The sequence below is a fragment of the Gordionus sp. m RMFG-2023 genome, chromosome 2 (genome assembly GCF_954871325.1).
Source record: "Gordionus sp. m RMFG-2023 chromosome 2, tfGorSpeb1-WG-v2, whole genome shotgun sequence".
Classification (NCBI taxonomy): Eukaryota; Metazoa; Nematomorpha; class Gordioida; order Chordodea; family Parachordodidae; genus Gordionus; species Gordionus sp. m RMFG-2023.
Window position 1 is genome coordinate 51,614,889 of NC_088776.1, and position 18,161 is coordinate 51,633,049.

The 18,161-nt window shown below is 25.1% G+C and overlaps 1 protein-coding gene across 1 annotated transcript; it reads right to left on the reverse strand.

Moving 5' to 3' along the window:
* Positions 1 to 2,619: 2,619 nt before the first annotated feature.
* Positions 2,620 to 13,473, reverse strand: LOC135923852 (deoxyuridine 5'-triphosphate nucleotidohydrolase, mitochondrial-like). The gene is made up of 5 exons (XM_065458830.1): positions 13,344 to 13,473; positions 13,210 to 13,301; positions 5,710 to 5,829; positions 3,150 to 3,220; positions 2,620 to 2,804 (listed from the first exon to the last, which is right to left on the reverse strand). Exons 1-5 carry the CDS (start codon positions 13,436 to 13,438, stop codon positions 2,748 to 2,750), a joined length of 435 nt encoding a protein of 144 aa, XP_065314902.1. The 5' UTR covers positions 13,439 to 13,473; the 3' UTR covers positions 2,620 to 2,747.
* Between the last annotated feature and the right edge of the window lie 4,688 nt (positions 13,474 to 18,161).

Consider the following 18,161-nt stretch of genomic DNA (forward strand, 5'->3'; position numbering starts at 1 on the left):
TCATCGTATCAACCCTTACAACGTTTGGTTAAAGACTAGCAAATTCATTAAGAAAAAGTATGTCCAATTAAATGTATAAACCTAGAGAAAGGTGGGTACTATTTTTGACAAAGGCTCGCCATTTATTTTATTCGCTGAGGTTATTTTAGCTTCATTTTTTCTATGGATTGATGATGAAACTTTTTAAAACTTAACTACTAATGGCTAATGATCAAAGACGATTCATCATTATAGCAATATATTAAACAATGACCAAATTTTATGAATAATTATTTTCAAATATATATCAACCCAGGTATCTGAACCGTAACAAATATCGATTTTTAGAAAAAAATAACAGTTCAAGTTCGGTTCATAACCCTTAAACCCCGGTTTTAATCTTTCGTATGCAAACTTATTAGAATTATTAGGTGGACACATTTTTTAAACATCAAGGTTTCCTTAGAAAATATTTAGCCATATACAATTAAAAATTTTCAAGATTTTTCATTGTCAAATTATATTAAGGATATATCAAAATTTTAACAAAAGAACATTTTTATAAGTTCAAGTGCGTAACTACCACTGGTGTAGCAAAATACGAAAATAATTATTGATACATATCAAGCAAAACTAATTATCAAAAATCTATAAAAGAGCTAGGATATTAAAATATTTCAACAGTTTACATACCCTTTTAATGGTTTGGTTTAGATTATGTGACATAATTTTTAACGGTTCAGGTTAGGATAATAATAAAATTAATATCTGTTTAATGGTTCGGTTTAAATGGATCCTTGATTTTTAAATAGCTTAGTATATTTTTTTTAAAATATATAGCCCAGCGGGTTAGCCTTTTAACCTTTAAAAAATTTAATACGTGGCTTGTGGGTTAGAAATATAAACTTATTGTAGACATTTGATTCCAATACCAACTAAATTTTCTCTTATCAATTTTTTGTAGTTATTAATTATTTTATAATCATAAAATATTAATGTTTTACAATATTTTAATAATTATTTGGTAATATTTTATAACACTTTATTGAGAAGCTCTAACCATACTTAAAATATATTTTGAAGGATACATTCACAGGGCCAAAATGCAATTAAGGTGCTGAACATTTTAACAAAACTTTGTAAACCCTTTGGTTTTTAAATAAATTATTTTTTAAAAATATTTTAGGCAACATTTCCTCCTTCGGCTGTCAAAATCCTATTGAAAATCTCATATTATTTGTAATCGCTTGCAAAGGCGTCGATGTTTGGATCAACCGAAATGTGGAAAACTTCTTTATTATCATATAATTACAAACGAATATTAAATATTATTCCTATCTAACTCATAAAAGAAAAGAGAATTTAGTTTGTAAATATAAGATACAAAGTTGATAAATTGTTCCAAAAGCCTGGCCTTTCTTCTAATGTATTTCAAAAATTTTTAAAAATAATTTAATGTTAAATCATCAGATTCGTGTATTTTCTAGTGTCATATAATATAATAATCAACAAATTTTACCAATTAATAAATAAAAAATGAGCCCACTTTTTAAATAACAAACCGTTTATTTTCCATTGTTAAGATGTGAAAAAAGTCAATCATACATATGCATATTCATGAATTTGCTGAGGGGGGGGCGATATTAGGTGAGGTTATTCTCCAAAATTTTATTTGAATCCACTTAGTGCTGCCTTTAACTATATTCGATTTTTATAAAAATAATTTGACCCTTTTTTTTATATAAAAATACTTTTTTCTAAAATTATGAATTATAGTGTTTATTTTAAAAAGTTATATACTTTTGCTAATTTTTCCTTATCGTGATATATTGTAAACATTTTTATGTGGAGGGGGAGGGAGGAATTTTTAAGATATAATGAGTATGAAAAATATCGCTGTGATCATTGTTTAGCAAATAACATTTACAATTACTAAATTTTATTAAACTCTTTTTTGAATATAATTAACCCTACCCTATATCCGTTTTGGTTAGTTGTATTTTTAGTTGCTATTTGACGGTGCCATCTAGTGTTGTTAAAGAGCCCAATTTTCGTCGATTTTTCAAAATAGCCCGATAGACTTTAGCTAAAATAATATATGTAAGCATCAAGATTTGGCAAATAGATGCCCAAGCATTTCTACCAGCTAAGAGCAAATATTTTTGGCTTACATAATGTTATTTAAATAGTCTCAACACATTTATTCTTTTTCGTCTATAGATATTATTTGATAGAAGAGAATCTATAAAGTGATATTATTTTTAGGGAATAGTGATAAAATTTTTAAAAAATAGGGGTTTCTTTACATCATTCTAATAAGCTTAGCAAAAAGGTTCGAATCGGTTTTTTATTATTTTTGGAAACGGAATCTGAATCATGATCCGTTATTTTAATCTTAACATAAACCTGAACCCATATTCGATACAATCCGGATCCCTGACACGATTCAGATATAATTGTAACATAAGGACTTTCAAATCGGTAAGAAAATTATATAAGATTTCATTCAGTTTATTAATTGTTATTTTTTGAGTAAATGTTATTTCCTTAAGTAGCATACTATTTAAGAATAAATATTTAACTAATTAAATCAAAAAATATTTATATATAGCTTTTTATTAAAGCAATCAGTACAATATTTACAATTTTTTAAAAATCACCAATAATGTGACAGTTTTATATTTATATAATAAAAGTCTAGTCTGTCAATTTTTTTTTTAAAAATTAAAGTATAAGAATTAGATTTAAAAAATATGAATCTTGTAAAATTAGTTAAGACCCGTGGATCCAAAGCCCTTATCATTTCTTTCTGTAATATCCAATCGCTGTTAAAAAAATAAAATATATATAAATAAACAGATAAAATATATTTGTGAATATTAATTATGCAATATAAAAAAAATATAAAATTAATTATGATAGTTATAAACAGAGTTTGAAATAGGAAAACAACATTAAGAATTCTCTTTTATAAAAACCACAAACTATTTAAAATTTTTAAAAGGTTGTTAGAACAGTTGTGAAATGTTTAGAATTGTTGTGAGTAATTGAATTTAGAGGATTTATTATTTACACTTTTGAAATTTTTATGATTATTTTTATTAGAACAAATCATATGAATAATTGTGACAATTAACATATATTATCAAAAAAATGCAGAATTTTTTTACCTCAACTTCTTCGATTGTAGGATAAGAAATCTTTTCGCATATAAGTTGAGCTATCCTACTTCCTTTCTCCACTTTTATATAGTTTATGTAAAAAATTAAATAAATTTTTAACCTGTTAAAAAAAAATTATTTTAAAAAATTAGGCCATGACTCTGACAACACGTGTAAGGTAGAGTTTATATCTAAAACGAATTATTTGTTTTCGATATTCGATTCGTATTTTACGAATACGAATAACACAATTATTCGATTCGAAAATTCAAATCGAATTCGAATAAGGAAAATATATTATTCGTCGAATAATTTTTTATCTATTATTCGATCGAATTATTCGATTAAAATAATTTATATTAATAAATATCGAAAAATAATCATATATTATTAGTAGGAATTATTTGCAATTATTCCTATTTAATAAAATTTCCTAGTGGAATAATGAAGAAACATTTTATATTACTAAATGTTGTTAACGGCTGTTTTTATTCGAATAATTCATAATATAAAATTACTTCGGAAATTGTTTTATGATGGACGAAGAAAGTATTTCTTTTTATATGTAATTTATAACACATATACAATTATAAATAACTAGTTGCTATCCCGTCAAGAATGATGGGCGAACCAGATATTTCGCCTTTGTTTGATGATGGAGAAATCATATATTTGACTTTTTGAAAAATCATTGTGGTTAAAAAATTTGTTGTTGGTATATTTGTCTTCTACATGATATGAATATTATATTGATTTTTCTACATTATATATAAATATACTATATAGGTATGCTTCGATATTATCTTACTAATAAAATTTGTTTGTCGTTTATCCATAGTTAAATTTTACAAAATAAATTAAATATTCTATCTTTTTTAATTTATGGTTAAATAAAATTTTCGAATTGAATCGAATCGAATAATCATTTTATTATTCGTACGAATACGATAATGAAATATTCGATTTAAACGAATACGAATAATTCCATTATTTGATTCGTATTTTTGTAGGTCTAGTAGAGTTAAATCATTCCTTATATTATCACAAAAATTGTAAATCTAACTAAATTATGAATTTGACACATATTTGGTTTAATAGTCTTGTTAAATTGTTTTAAAAAGATAATTATTTATTGCATTATTAGAGCTGAAATGTGTAATGCAATGTAAATAAAGCTCCAAAGGCAGGCCTTCATGATAAATATCATATTATGTATATTAAGTAAATTAAATTGAATTTAGAACTTTTAAGAAATTTTTGTTCACTTTATAAATTAATTCAAATTTCTGTGATAACAAAGCAATAAGTGATCATTACTTTATAAAGTAGGTCTAATTATATATCTTAAGTTAAAAATTATTTTGGGTCAAACCAGGCTTGGCCTAAAATTAATAAAAATTTCCAGGTCAGGGTCTGGTATTATCATAATTATAATTTTTGTCACGATTTTTTTAAATTAAATTTTTTAATAAAAAAATTTATTCTAAATGCTCTATAGAATAAATAATCTTAATTAAATCCCTTTGAAATTTATGTATAAACGATTGTTAAACAACATTGAATTTACTAAAATGTATTTTAACATATAAAAATAACCAATATGTTTAGAAAATATAATACTTACTTAGTATATTTAAAATAAATTCTTTTTTAATGTTAGCAATATTTAATTAAACCAATATTTTTATGCATATGAATTAACTTTCTTAGCATCAAAATATTAAATATCAATATTTATTTAAAGGGCCATTAAAATATATAGATTTCTTATATCTTCTTAAATATAAACAATACTAGGATTCTTATTATGTGAAATTTTTTTATAATTAAATTTAACAATTAATTGGAACTCACATGGAAAATATAGTAAAATGAGGTAAAAATTAATAATTATTTAAATTTACATAAAAAAATTAATTTAAATCATGATTTTTATTCAAAAAATTAGTGATTTTAATCATAATTTAAATCAATTTAATTTAATCATGAAAACCCTAATTAATGTTCTTATTAGAGGTTTGCAAAACCAAATCCAACTCAAAACTGAGTTATTGTAACTACTTTTTATTTCAGGAAAAATATTTTGTGGGTCAGGTTGGCAAATATTTTTGTTACAATTTGAAATTAAATTCGGTTCATTTTTAATTACTAATTCTTATAACAAACTAGTGGCTCAGTTATTGAGTTAGCCTTGGAACCATATAAATCTACTTTTTAATAATCATTATGGTACAGTGTAATCAAAAATTATCATATATACAACTCAGTAAAATTATAAACCACCAAACAAAAAGATTAACTTAGTTTTAAATTTATCATTTTCCTGCAAAATTTACATAAGGTGTTCAACTTCACTTTACAGGGTGTGAGCTACCAGCTATAAAACACATTATAGGGCATAGTAGTCTACCAACTAAATTGTATCTTAGTGTACTAATTTACTTCTTTGTAGAATATAGACTACTCGCTAATAACATCTTTTATTTTATCAAGTTAACACAATACAGAGTGTTGTGTGAACAAGATCTTATTATTATAAATTCAATAATAAATTAAAATATTTTATTACCATTCATAGGTTGATCACTATGATTAAATAATATAACGCTAATATTTCCCCTATAATCTTTATCTATGACACCAGCACCCACATCGATTCCATGCTTTGCTGCTAAACCTGATCTAGGGGCTTTAATAATAAAATTATTAAAAATAAATATATATAATATATTTATCAAGGACCTGCAGGCCTAATATTTTCCAATTTTCCCTTCAAACAATTTGGAAATTATTATAAATAGTGAAATTCTGGCCATAGTCAAAAAATGATCAACAAAATATAATTATATTTTTGTAAAGAATTCATGGACTAGACCTAATTTTTTTTTAGAAATCAACACTAGGCTGGGTGCAAATTACTGATATCTATTAAAATTTAAATTAAGGACCTACAAATTCAGAATTTTTTAGCCCTGGCCTACCTGATAATAATTTCTTCTAAAAAAAGCTTAAAGAAGAAATCTTAACCTAAGATGTTGTAATCGTAGAAATATATGTAGATATATATATATATATATTAAAAGACTAATTATTTAAAATGTCAATAATTTCTTTTATTTCAAAATATTTCAATCAAAATCATGAAAAATCACATGATGATGTTTTTATCAATTAATATAAAATATATAAATTTTATATGATTGACATTTCAAATAATTAACTTTTAATATATATGTCGAGGGATCAGAACTATCGGGGATCATCGCGGGTTTAAAAAAATCAATTTTTTAAAGGGTAAAGAACTATACGGTAATATCACGTTTAAACTATGATAAAGAAGAATCTTAATTTAAAACGCGTTTTCTTTGTTTTTTAAAAAAATTTATTATTTATTTTCAATGTTAATTTTTTGGCCTTATGAAATAAGATATGTCTAAAATAGGGTATCAATTGATAACTAATCAAAATATCTATTCAACTGGAGGTCAGTCTCTTCCCCTTAATGGGCGAGTCTAGGTCTGGTGAGCGAGGAATATTTTTATCAAAACAAAATATCGATATGGGTATCAAATAATAGCTAATTTTAATATCTTTTGACTGAAATTCTTCATTCTTGGTCTTGATGGGTATGACCAGAGTTGTTAAAGTAGCGCGCTAACTTTTTTGGTAGCTATAGCTAATAGCGGCTACTTTTTTTGTAATTATTTAATTTTTTAGCGCGGTACTTTTTTTGAAAGTAGTTAAGTAGCCGCTACTTCGCTACTTTTAAAAAATATAATGAAGGTAAGTATAAACATGAAAATTTAAATATAATATCATAATTAATTATAATTTTTATGATTTATTATTTAATTTTGAAATTGAAATATAATTTCAATTTGTAATTTATATTTTCATTTGTATTATAAACCTTAATCACGTGTTGATAATTTAAAATGTCATCGCCTATGGATATCCAAATCGTTGAACGTGATTCAGACAATGATATTAATGAAATGAAAGATACCAGGGAAGAAAATGTTCTTAATAACTATAATATAAATTTCCCATTCCCTAGATTTGAAAATTTTTTTAAATAAATATATAAGCAAAACTGGTTTCAAATTTATTTGTTTAAAATGTAAAAAAAAATATTTCCTCAAATCAATCCAGTAGCTATAACCTCAAGAAAAACCTAAAGGTAAATTGTCATTTTTACTTCTAATAATATTTATTTTATAAGACTGTTCATGAGTTTTAAGGAAATGGAGAAACATCTAAATAATTTTGGTATAGGCGACTCTACATCCAAAAAGACTAATTCAATTCAAACCAAATTAATTAATAATGCAAATGACAATATTTCTCAGAAAATGGCTGATAAAGTTATTGTTGATTTTATAATTTCTACAGTTCAGCCAATGTTATTAGTTGATAATCCATCATTTACCAACTTTAAAAAGAGGATCTGTGGCATTATCTCTCAAAATGATAATAGGATGCCATACATACGATGTACTTGCAAATAAATTGATAATCTCATATTTCAAATATGTATATAAGATTAAATACCCTCAAGTGCTAGTGTCGAGAGATTATTTAATAAGGCAAAACTTATACTTTCTGATCGTCGCTCTAGACTTGGGGATGATAATATTGAAATGATTTTATTATTAAAATGCAACAAATTACCATAAATATTTATTTTTATTACATAAATTTTTTTATAATCAAAACTAACTATATTTTAATATTTATAAATGTTGATTTTTATATATTTATTTACTATACAATAACATTAGATGCAAAAATTAAAAAATTTGTTTATAAATTTTTTTTATAAAAAGTAGCTAATAGCGAACTACTTTTTTTGACAAATAGCGATAGCGTTAACGCGCTACTTTTTTTAACAAATAGCGATAGCGGTAGCGCGCTACTTTTAAAGGTAGCGTTTAACAACTCTGGGTATGACTTGGTCTGGGAGAGTGCATGGTAGGGGGGGGGTAAAAAATCATTTTTTTGATATGGGTATCAAATATTAATTTTCTTTGTAATAATAATCACTCATAGAGGGCGGGTCTACGTCTTGGAGGATTAGAAAATTTTTTATCAACACAAAATATGGATATGGGTATCAAATAAAAGCTAATTTAAATATCTTTTGATTGAAAGTGTTCATTCTTAGTGTTAATCGGTATGACTTGATCTGGAGGGTGGATGGGGGTGGCAAAATATAATTTTTTTTGATATGAATATCAAATAAAAGGTAATTAAATTATTTTATTGTAATAATAATAATCACTCATGGGCGGCTCTAGGTCTTGAGGGGTCAGGAATATTTAACTTAAATATCTTTTAATCGAAAGTATTCATTCTTGGTGTTGATGGGTTGACTTAGTCTAAAGAGTGGATAGTGATGGGGGGGGGGAGGCAAAAAAATAATTTTTTGATATGGGTATCAAATAAAAGGTAATTAAAATATTTTGTTGTTAATAATCACTCAAATGGGCGGGTCTAGGACCTGGAGAGATCAGGAATATTTTTTAACATAAAATTATCAAATAAAAGCTAACTTAAGTATCTTTGACTGAAAGTATTAATTATTGATCTTGATGGGTATTGGTCTGGGGGATTAAGGAGGGTGTTAAGAAATAATTTTTTTGATAAGTATATCAAATAATAGGTTATTAAAATATTTTTTTTATTGTAATAATAATTAAACTCTAAATGGGCTATAGGTCTTGGAGGGCTAGGAAATTTTTTGTCAACACAAAATATTGATATGACTATAAAATAGAAGCTAATTAAAATATTTTTCTATTAAAATAATAGTACTCACTCTTGGTCTCTTAATGGGTTGGATTAAGTCCGGTGGAGGGAGTGTTTAAAATAATAATTTGATATGAATACCAAACATAAGATAAAGAAAATCTCTAAAGATATAATATTAAATAGCAGTAAATGGTCGGGTCTAAGAATTAGGTGGTCAGAATTTGTATAAAATTTTCATATTATATAAATTGAATATGGTTATAAAATACTTGGGAAGTCCGTTATTTATCACTAAATATATTCTACATATTTATTCTGCATATTATTAAAATTAACTTTCACATAAAATTATAGACAGATCGAAATTTAATATATTAATGGTTAGGTCGAAATTTAATATATTAATGGTTGGGGTTGGCCTACATAATATAAAATTAATTTTATTAAAATCATTCTTTTATGCGTTTATTCCAAATCTCCCTTAGTATAAATTAAGATTTAGGATATTTATAAATTTTCTGTCAAAACACAAACCTCGTTAAACTTAACCTTTCTTTAGTAGCCAGGCCCTCAACATATTAACAAAATTTCCACTTGGATAGAATTTTAAGAAATATAAAAGAATAAAAATAAAAGATTTTTTTAAATCTTTTTTTTGGTTCCAATCCTGAACCCGAAATATTTAAATTGCATTTAATATCGATAGCTTTAGCATGCTATCTTTTTTTTAAAAATTGCGATAGCGATTGCTAGCTACTAAAAATAATTGCAAAAATTATTATAATAATTTTATATAGTTAATTCCAAAATCAATCTTTTTATTTTATCTTGAAATTTAAATTTACTAAAATATGCATTGAAAATATATTTTTCAAAAAAATTAAAAAATTTTAAATGTCGACAGTAGAGATTGATAATGAATAGGGATATACCGATATTTTATATCGGATCGGATCGAGCCGATATTTCGCTCATTTTAAAATATCGGTTATCGGCAAATATTATAAAATTTTCCGATCCGATATAAAATGGCGCTTTTAACAAAATTTAAAAAAAGTTATATCTAAAAAACCATTTATTTTTATAAATAAAATCGAAATACATTTTTATGTTTAATTTTTTTAATAGAAATAATTAGTTAATAAACATTCTGCAATATAGTTATTTTTTTCGCATTCTGTTTAAAAAAGTGTTCATTAATCTCTTCAGTATCTGTTTTTAGTGATGCTAGTGATATTAACAGTCCCCATCACCGCCGACATATCTCTGATATAAAAAGAAATCTTCGATATATTAATTTTAAATATTAATTTCAAATTTCATAATATATTTTTTATTACTAATTATGTAAATAGATTAAGATTACTTATTATATAAATAATAGCAATTGAATTGAATATAAACTATAACTGACCATTATAATATATTTAAATGACATATGTTATGGTATAGTAAAATTATAGATGTTGTACTAATAAAAAGTATATTAAAAATTAAAACCGGTATCTTTGCAGAATACAAAATTAGATATGATATCGGATCGGTTATCGGCCGATATCAATTAAATATCTGAAATATAGGATCGGATCGGCCTCCAAAAAGTGGTATCGGTACACCCCTAATAATGAAGATAATTTTGGTAAAGATCATATAGACAAAGTAATATCCCTGTAAAATGATGATGATATGGAATTTTCTTTTCCTAAATTTACAATTATTTTAATCTCGATAAAAAAAAATTAACACAGGGTATAAATTTTGCTGTAAGATGTGGCTGAAGGTTTTATCATAGGGTATAATGATTGCTCACAAAATAAAAAGGGGAAATTCCTATGAATCATTTTACAATATTGAATATTCGGAGAGAACGAACTATAAAATAAGCAAAACAATATTAAGGAAAGATAAAAATACTACAAACTAAATAGGCGATAGATCTAAAATATTTTAGCTAGACTGCCTTCGTTTATTGCATATTTAAAAGATAGGAATAAGGAAGATAATTTTCACAAAAATAAAATTATCCATTGGGAATCACGTACTGATACCAATAAATAAAAATGATAGATCAAATCTATGCCCTAAAAATATTGAAGCTGAAATTATCCAAATGGAGAGGGGTTGGAATTATTTTGGGAAAAATTAATTCTTTATTTTTAAAAACGAACGTTCATAAATCAATAAAATTTACCAATTTAACCATTCCATAAGACCAACTCCATAATAACAACATCAAAAAGTGCATCTTATTGTAATTGTAAATCAATTTGCAATTGCCAAAAAAGTTGCAACAATAAGAGATGCCAATGTTTTAAAAATGGCATTAATTGTTCCACAAAATGACATTTTTGTGTAAATAATAAATAATTGTTCAAAATTATATCTTATATTTCAATTATCAAAATCAAATAAAATATGTGTTCATTATATGGTTTAAAAAAAGGAAAATGAGGAATGATTTGCTTGTAAAGTATAATAATTTATAACTGTAATAAAAATAATTTATAATGTCATTTTTAAATTTTTGAATCGATGGTTTCAAATATAGCCTCAAGAAATTTTAAGATTTAAAAATATTGAATTAGAGGTACCTCAAGATATAAGGTTGTTCCAAAGACTATAATATAGAGAAAGAAAAGAAAGTGAATTTTGGAAAAACACAACAGGATATCATAGACTAAACGAATTGGAGTCTAGGAAAAAATGCTATGGAAATCGATTTTTGCCCCTGATACATTATTGCAGAACAGTTACAATGATTATGAAGGTTGTGAAATCAATAACAAGCTATACAAGTGGGCAGAATCAAGGAAAGATGCATATGGATGTCACAACAAGCTATACCAGTTTACAAGATCATGAAAAGGTGAATATAAAAGCTTGGTGAAATGGAGGAAATTGCTACAATCTGAAACTTAATATAAAAAAAATTGTGATCATATATATAATATTTTGTTTCTCAAAATAATAATAGTGCTAGATTTATATATATATTGAAAGATTAATTATTTGAAATGTTAATCATATAAAAATTTATACATTTTATACAATAATTAATTAAAAAACACCATTATGTGATTTTTCATGATTTTGATTGGAATTATTGGATTTTGAATGAAATATTTCTAAATAAAATAAATTTATTAATTATTTTAAATAAAAATTTGTTAGTTATTTTATAATGTCAAAGGGTAAAGTCTTTTTAATGTTTAACAACATTTTATTTAGTTTTTTTTATCACATATTACAAAAAATTTTATTTTACCAATGTCTCATAATATTTTTTAAAAAAATATTTTTTTAAACTTATTTACACAAAAACTTTTATATTATTGAACCTTAAAATACCATGACACATGGTATTATTTAAATGATTTTAATAAAATAAATGTTTTAACATTTTAATTCTTAATTAAAACAAAATTTTTAAAAAATTTTCCTTTTGTAGTACAATCCAATCAAAATGTCCTATGTTGCCATAAGATTGACTTTTTAATTCTTTAATTTATATAGTCTTCTAACCAATTTCAAATATTTCAGTGAGTTACTATTGTTTAAGATAAATAAGATTTTTCTTCACACATGTTACACTTATCAAAAATCTGTTATTGATATTATTTCAAGACAATATCACATTTAACTATATAAATTAAAAACATTTTTTATTATTCCATTCTGTCCACTGATACATGATCAAATCGCTATCAATGATACAAAATTACTTTAATAAATTCAAATATTTTTATCCTTTTATTTTTATGTTATAATGTCACACACATTTTCAATATCTATCCCCATACCAGGCCACAATACATATTCATGAGCCCAAAATTTTTTCTTGACCCTGATGTCCAGCATATAATATAATAGATCAATAATTTTACCATGTAATTTAAAAGGAATTACGGCTCTATTGCCTCACATTAGACAATCATATACCAGATATTAATTTCTCTATTTTAATGTTATGCATTAAATTAAAATATTCAGCAATGACTAATAATTTGATGATATTGTATGAAAAAATATTATTGGTGAATAGTAAATATTTCCACCTGCTAATTTTTTAAAACTTTTATTATTTAAATTTATCTTATAATTGTAATATTCAATCACACAAAAAATAGGAAAAATATAATATTAGTAATTTTTGGACCATATGAGGTGACCCTGCTGAACTCTGATTATTTATTATTTGATAAGATTATGTTTGAATTGTAAAAACTTAATTATTGTCTAATTTATTCCATTTAGGTTAAATTTACAGATTTCTTAAACAAAATTATGATTTAAATTTTCATTATAAATATTATATTACCTACTCTACCATAGCAATTATCAGGTAAAGATATTTGAATATCTGTCTTAACTATACATTTACCTCTTGGTGGTACATTGTATTCATACGCACTTTATTTAAAACAATTTAACATATGTGCTCGTATAATTTACCTGTATAGATCATAGCCAGCAGAATCAGGAGTACCTTTTGTAGGTATTTTAGCATTCTCTGTCAATTTCGCAACTTTCAATATATCTTTTATCATTTTCCCGCGAAATAATTAAGCAAGTCAAACCTTGGCTTAAAGAGTGACAAATATAAATCAATTTATAGCTATTTGGGGGGCTAGATTTTCAGGTAGAATATGTAAAGAACATTTATAAATTATTAAATTATATGAATTGTATTTAATTAGTCTAATGTCTCATTATAGTATTATTATTTAATAAATGTTTTCCATAAACTTTCTTTTCAATATCATATTGTTAAATAAACTATTTATCGACAAGATAATTAATTACTCATTCTATTAATTTATTCATTATAAATCTCACTCTATAAATATTTCTTAATCACATTATAAATTTTTCCAGTCATTCCATAATGCTCATGGAGGTGGTTAGCAATTTTCAAGGGAATGTGAAAAAGGATTGAACTTTTAACTAAATTATTTTTATAATGCTCTCATCAATCTCCTCCATGGAAAATATTTAACTATTACAAAATGGTGATAGTGTTCGTGGTAATAGTTAAGGATGGTTGGAAGCAATACCAAGTCCTAACCTAGGCAGCATCTACATGGCAGGATATTCACTGGAAGCATACCCTTCTCACGAACTTATACCTGCTCTCTAAAAAAATTTCGCTATCTTTGGAGGCCAGTACATGTTTCTAATTATAATGGTACCCTCTTCATATATTTTAAAATAATAACTCAAACTATCAGTTTCAGTACTCTACTATCAACTATCAAAAAGAACACGAATACAATTTTATAAAACTACAATTAATATATTAATATGCATTATTATATATTGTTGCTAAGTCTAATCATTTTAATTTAAATTTTGAAAGATAGCACTAAATTATCCAGAAATATGTTTTATGAAAAATAAGGACGTATGCAATATATAGATTTGTCGATGTTTAGCACTACCATCCTAAATTTATTACTAGATTATTAAGTAATTTTCAATATATAGTGATTTCGTAAAAACTTAAATTTCAATCCGGTAGGTATAACCGAGAATAAAAATATTCTAAATTAACTAATTATGTTTTTTTTTACCAATCATCATTTCTTCCCTTGGGCATGTCAAGCAGGACGTTGATTTTTTAAGAAATATAAGCGATTTATTTTCTAAAACAAAAAATTTTAATTAATATTTTAAAATATAATTATTCATGTTTTGTGATATGGAATTTGTAGTCTCAATTCCGTTTTTATAGAATGGGGTTTTTATTTTTGCTATATAATATTTTATGATTAGAATATAGTCATTACGAATTAAATTTAAAGAAATCGACCTTTAAATAAAAATGCTAATTATCTAATATTTTTAAAAAGTGTTTATAAATGTTTTTATTCAATTTAAATATAATTTATTAGAGCTTGTGTTATAGATTTATAACTTCTACTTGGCATCTACTACTCGGGGGAAAGGGCAGAACTCTAATTTTTTGAGGGGGGAGGGGAGGTTAGGGCTGTAAGCCTCGAAAGGGGGTAAAGTAAAATAAAATAAACATTATTTATAGATTAAGATATTATAATTTTAAATTATTTATTAACATACCATTTAATATAGTTTAAATTTATATACACTCGTAGCTAATATTTAGATTCCGAAACAAAAAGTCATCACCAATTGATATTTAATTATTATTCCTAACCTATATTTTGATGCTTATAACAGTTTAATCATGATATTTCGGGGAGTTAACGGAAGTATAAATTAGGAAGGATGGGACGGGGGGGTGGTTGCCTCAAACTAATTTTCTGTCATGTAGACGTTTCTTCTATTAAGATCTATTATAATATTGCTAGTTTAAATTGTTATTGGGTTTAATTTGATATGTAAAAGTGTTCATTGAAAATCTAATAAATTAATCATTTATAGAGTAACATTATTTATAGATTTACTTTTATAAATTGGGAATCAATTTTTTTTTTAAAAATGGAAGTTGGGAGACCTAAAAGTTATACCTTATTAGGATAATATGTAAATGAAAAACTTGAATATCTAAATTGTTTCTTTTAATCTTGATTGTGTAGAATCATTGAATATAAAATATTTGGATTATAATAAGTATGAATTTCGAAAAAAGGTTTGGAATGTCTAGACATATGTTTTATAAGAAAAAATTTATATATTATAGTTTAAAAAACATCATTTTTTTTGGTTAAGAAATTTGATTTTTTTATTGAAATTTTTTTTTATTTTCCTATTTATAACAAATCTTTAAAAACAATTTTTAAATTTTCTATTGTCAAAGAAAAAAAAATAATCCATAAATAAAAAATATAATAAATTTATTTTTTAAAAAAATACTATTTCCATTAAACTATTTTGTTAAATATTTGGTCTATTTTCTCATAAAAGTACTTTTTTGTAGACTCTATTTTAAAATAAAAAAGTTTGCACTATAGTCTTCGTTTGTTACACATATACCTTTCAGGTGGGTACACTTTAAATCAGGATCACTAGACTTTATAATCTCAGGGGGCTAAACAAAAATAATTAACGGCCGAGTTTTATAATAATATATTATATAAGATTAAATTTTTCAATGTATTACTCGATCAAAGATGAAATTCTTTGGAGGAACATTTTTATCAGTTAAAGCTCTTAAAAGATCATTTTTGATCGATACAATTTACAAGAATAAATAAATGCGCCTGAAAGCAAGTTAAAAAAATCTTGCCAGTTAAATATTTAACAGATCAGGATGCGATATTAATCCTCAAGAACAATTAATTGAATTAAAAACTCCACAGGAAATTTTAATCTATATTAATACTAATTGGTTAATGAAGCTTTACTAAATATATTCATTATATTAAACATTATTTTAATTATTCCAAATACCGTATCATCCGCAGAACGCAGCTTGCTAAAATTAATTAAAACTTATCTATGATTATGTCTTATTAATCTCTCCTTAATTTTAATAGAAAATGATATAGTCTTATCATTAGATTACACTAACATAATATTCCTTTGCATATAAAAGGCAAGGAGGTTCAATAAAATCGCAATATTTTAGTCTATGACTATATTCAATTTTATAATGTTAATTACTTTACTCATTTATGATTAATATTTTTAATTCTCATTGCGAAAAGTCATCAAATAAGCTTAGGTAAATCATGATTAGGGACCGCCAAATTATTATTTGACCTGAGTCGCCAAAAGTCTTGGCATGGCACTGCTCTGTATTAGATGAAATTGCTCTTTTAGATCTCCAATATCTACTGTTAATTTTTTTTCCCAGAATTCCCAAAGTGTTTAAATTATGAACATTAAAATTGCATTGTTAAGATCGGAATATTTGTTTTTTAGAGTTCGGTGTAAGCCAGTGCAAAGTGTCAAATATTTTCAGCTAATAGGGAAAAACCGACACACTAAGGTATTAAAGTATTATTATATTAAGAAAAGGCATTATTTTACAAATATCAACTTTCTCAAACTAATAACCCCAGAAAGCTTAAAAATTGATTGTTAAATGTTTTGTAATAATAATTATAAAAGCCTTTATATTTGAGCACAGCTATATCCGAGCACATGAGAAGGATCTCCTCGGGAAATGGCTGTTTATTTTTGATCAAAAGGCGATAACTAAAGCATATCAAAATTAAATAAAAAATTGCCATTTAAAATTAAATATATTAAAGCCTATAAATCAAGTCTTACTAACAAAAGGCTTATTAAACCTCATTTTTCCTTTTCTCAAAATGGTATATTTTGAAAAAATGTAACCTTGCCAAAGTCCTACACAGCTATATGAGCGGAAGGGGTAGAAACAGTTTGCTTACAATTTTATTGAGGGGGGTAGAGGGTAGATAGACTATTAAGGGGGTTAGGCCAGGAGTAAGATAAATTACTTGGGGGTAGGGGGTTAAGGCAAAATGTATTGCTGTAAAAATTAATATTTTTATTATAGATCTATTACAATACAATGATAATGCTAAACATTGCTCAAATCTATATATTACATACAATCATAGACATTATTTTTAAAACTAAAGGGTTAGCCGTTTTCAGCAAACTTATATTCATGAAGAAATACCATTATAATTAAAAAGATATAATTAATGTGGAAATATCGTCACCAAAGGCGGTAAATTTTTTTTAGGATGACAGGTATATGTTTTAGAGGGTGTTCGCATCCATTAAAAATTCTGTCATGTAGACGCTGGTTTAGCAGTAAGTGAGCCTAAATCCCTCCAATATAATCTATGGACAAAAGTAAAGATGTTACCCTGGCCTCTACTCTTCCTATTTGAAAATCGTGTCCTATATTTATAGTCAATCACAAAAATTGACCCTCTTTTGTATTATGAAAATTGATATTCATTTAATATAGAAAAATCAAAACGTAGCCAGGACGTCTCCTTAAGGCATGGGGGGGGGGGGTGCTGGATATTCAATCATCTATAGTATTTTATTGGAGGGCTTTAAACCAAATTTACAAGCATTTATTTATTTAAACCCCCTTAAAATCCTATCCTTTACCTTCCTGAAGATATATGGAATCTCATTTATGTATAGACACTGAGCAAAGAAAGAACCATCTATATAAATGTACATACTCCCCAAGGTGGACGTCTACCATTAGAATATAAGTAGTACAAAGATGATGAATAGTAGAAACGAGAAAACCTGGAGAACCCAAGTCTAGGTCGGGATGCCTCTATTTCAGAAAATGAGATTATTTAAAAATAATAAATTCTAAAAGCATAAAGATAAATTTAAGTTAACAATAAAATT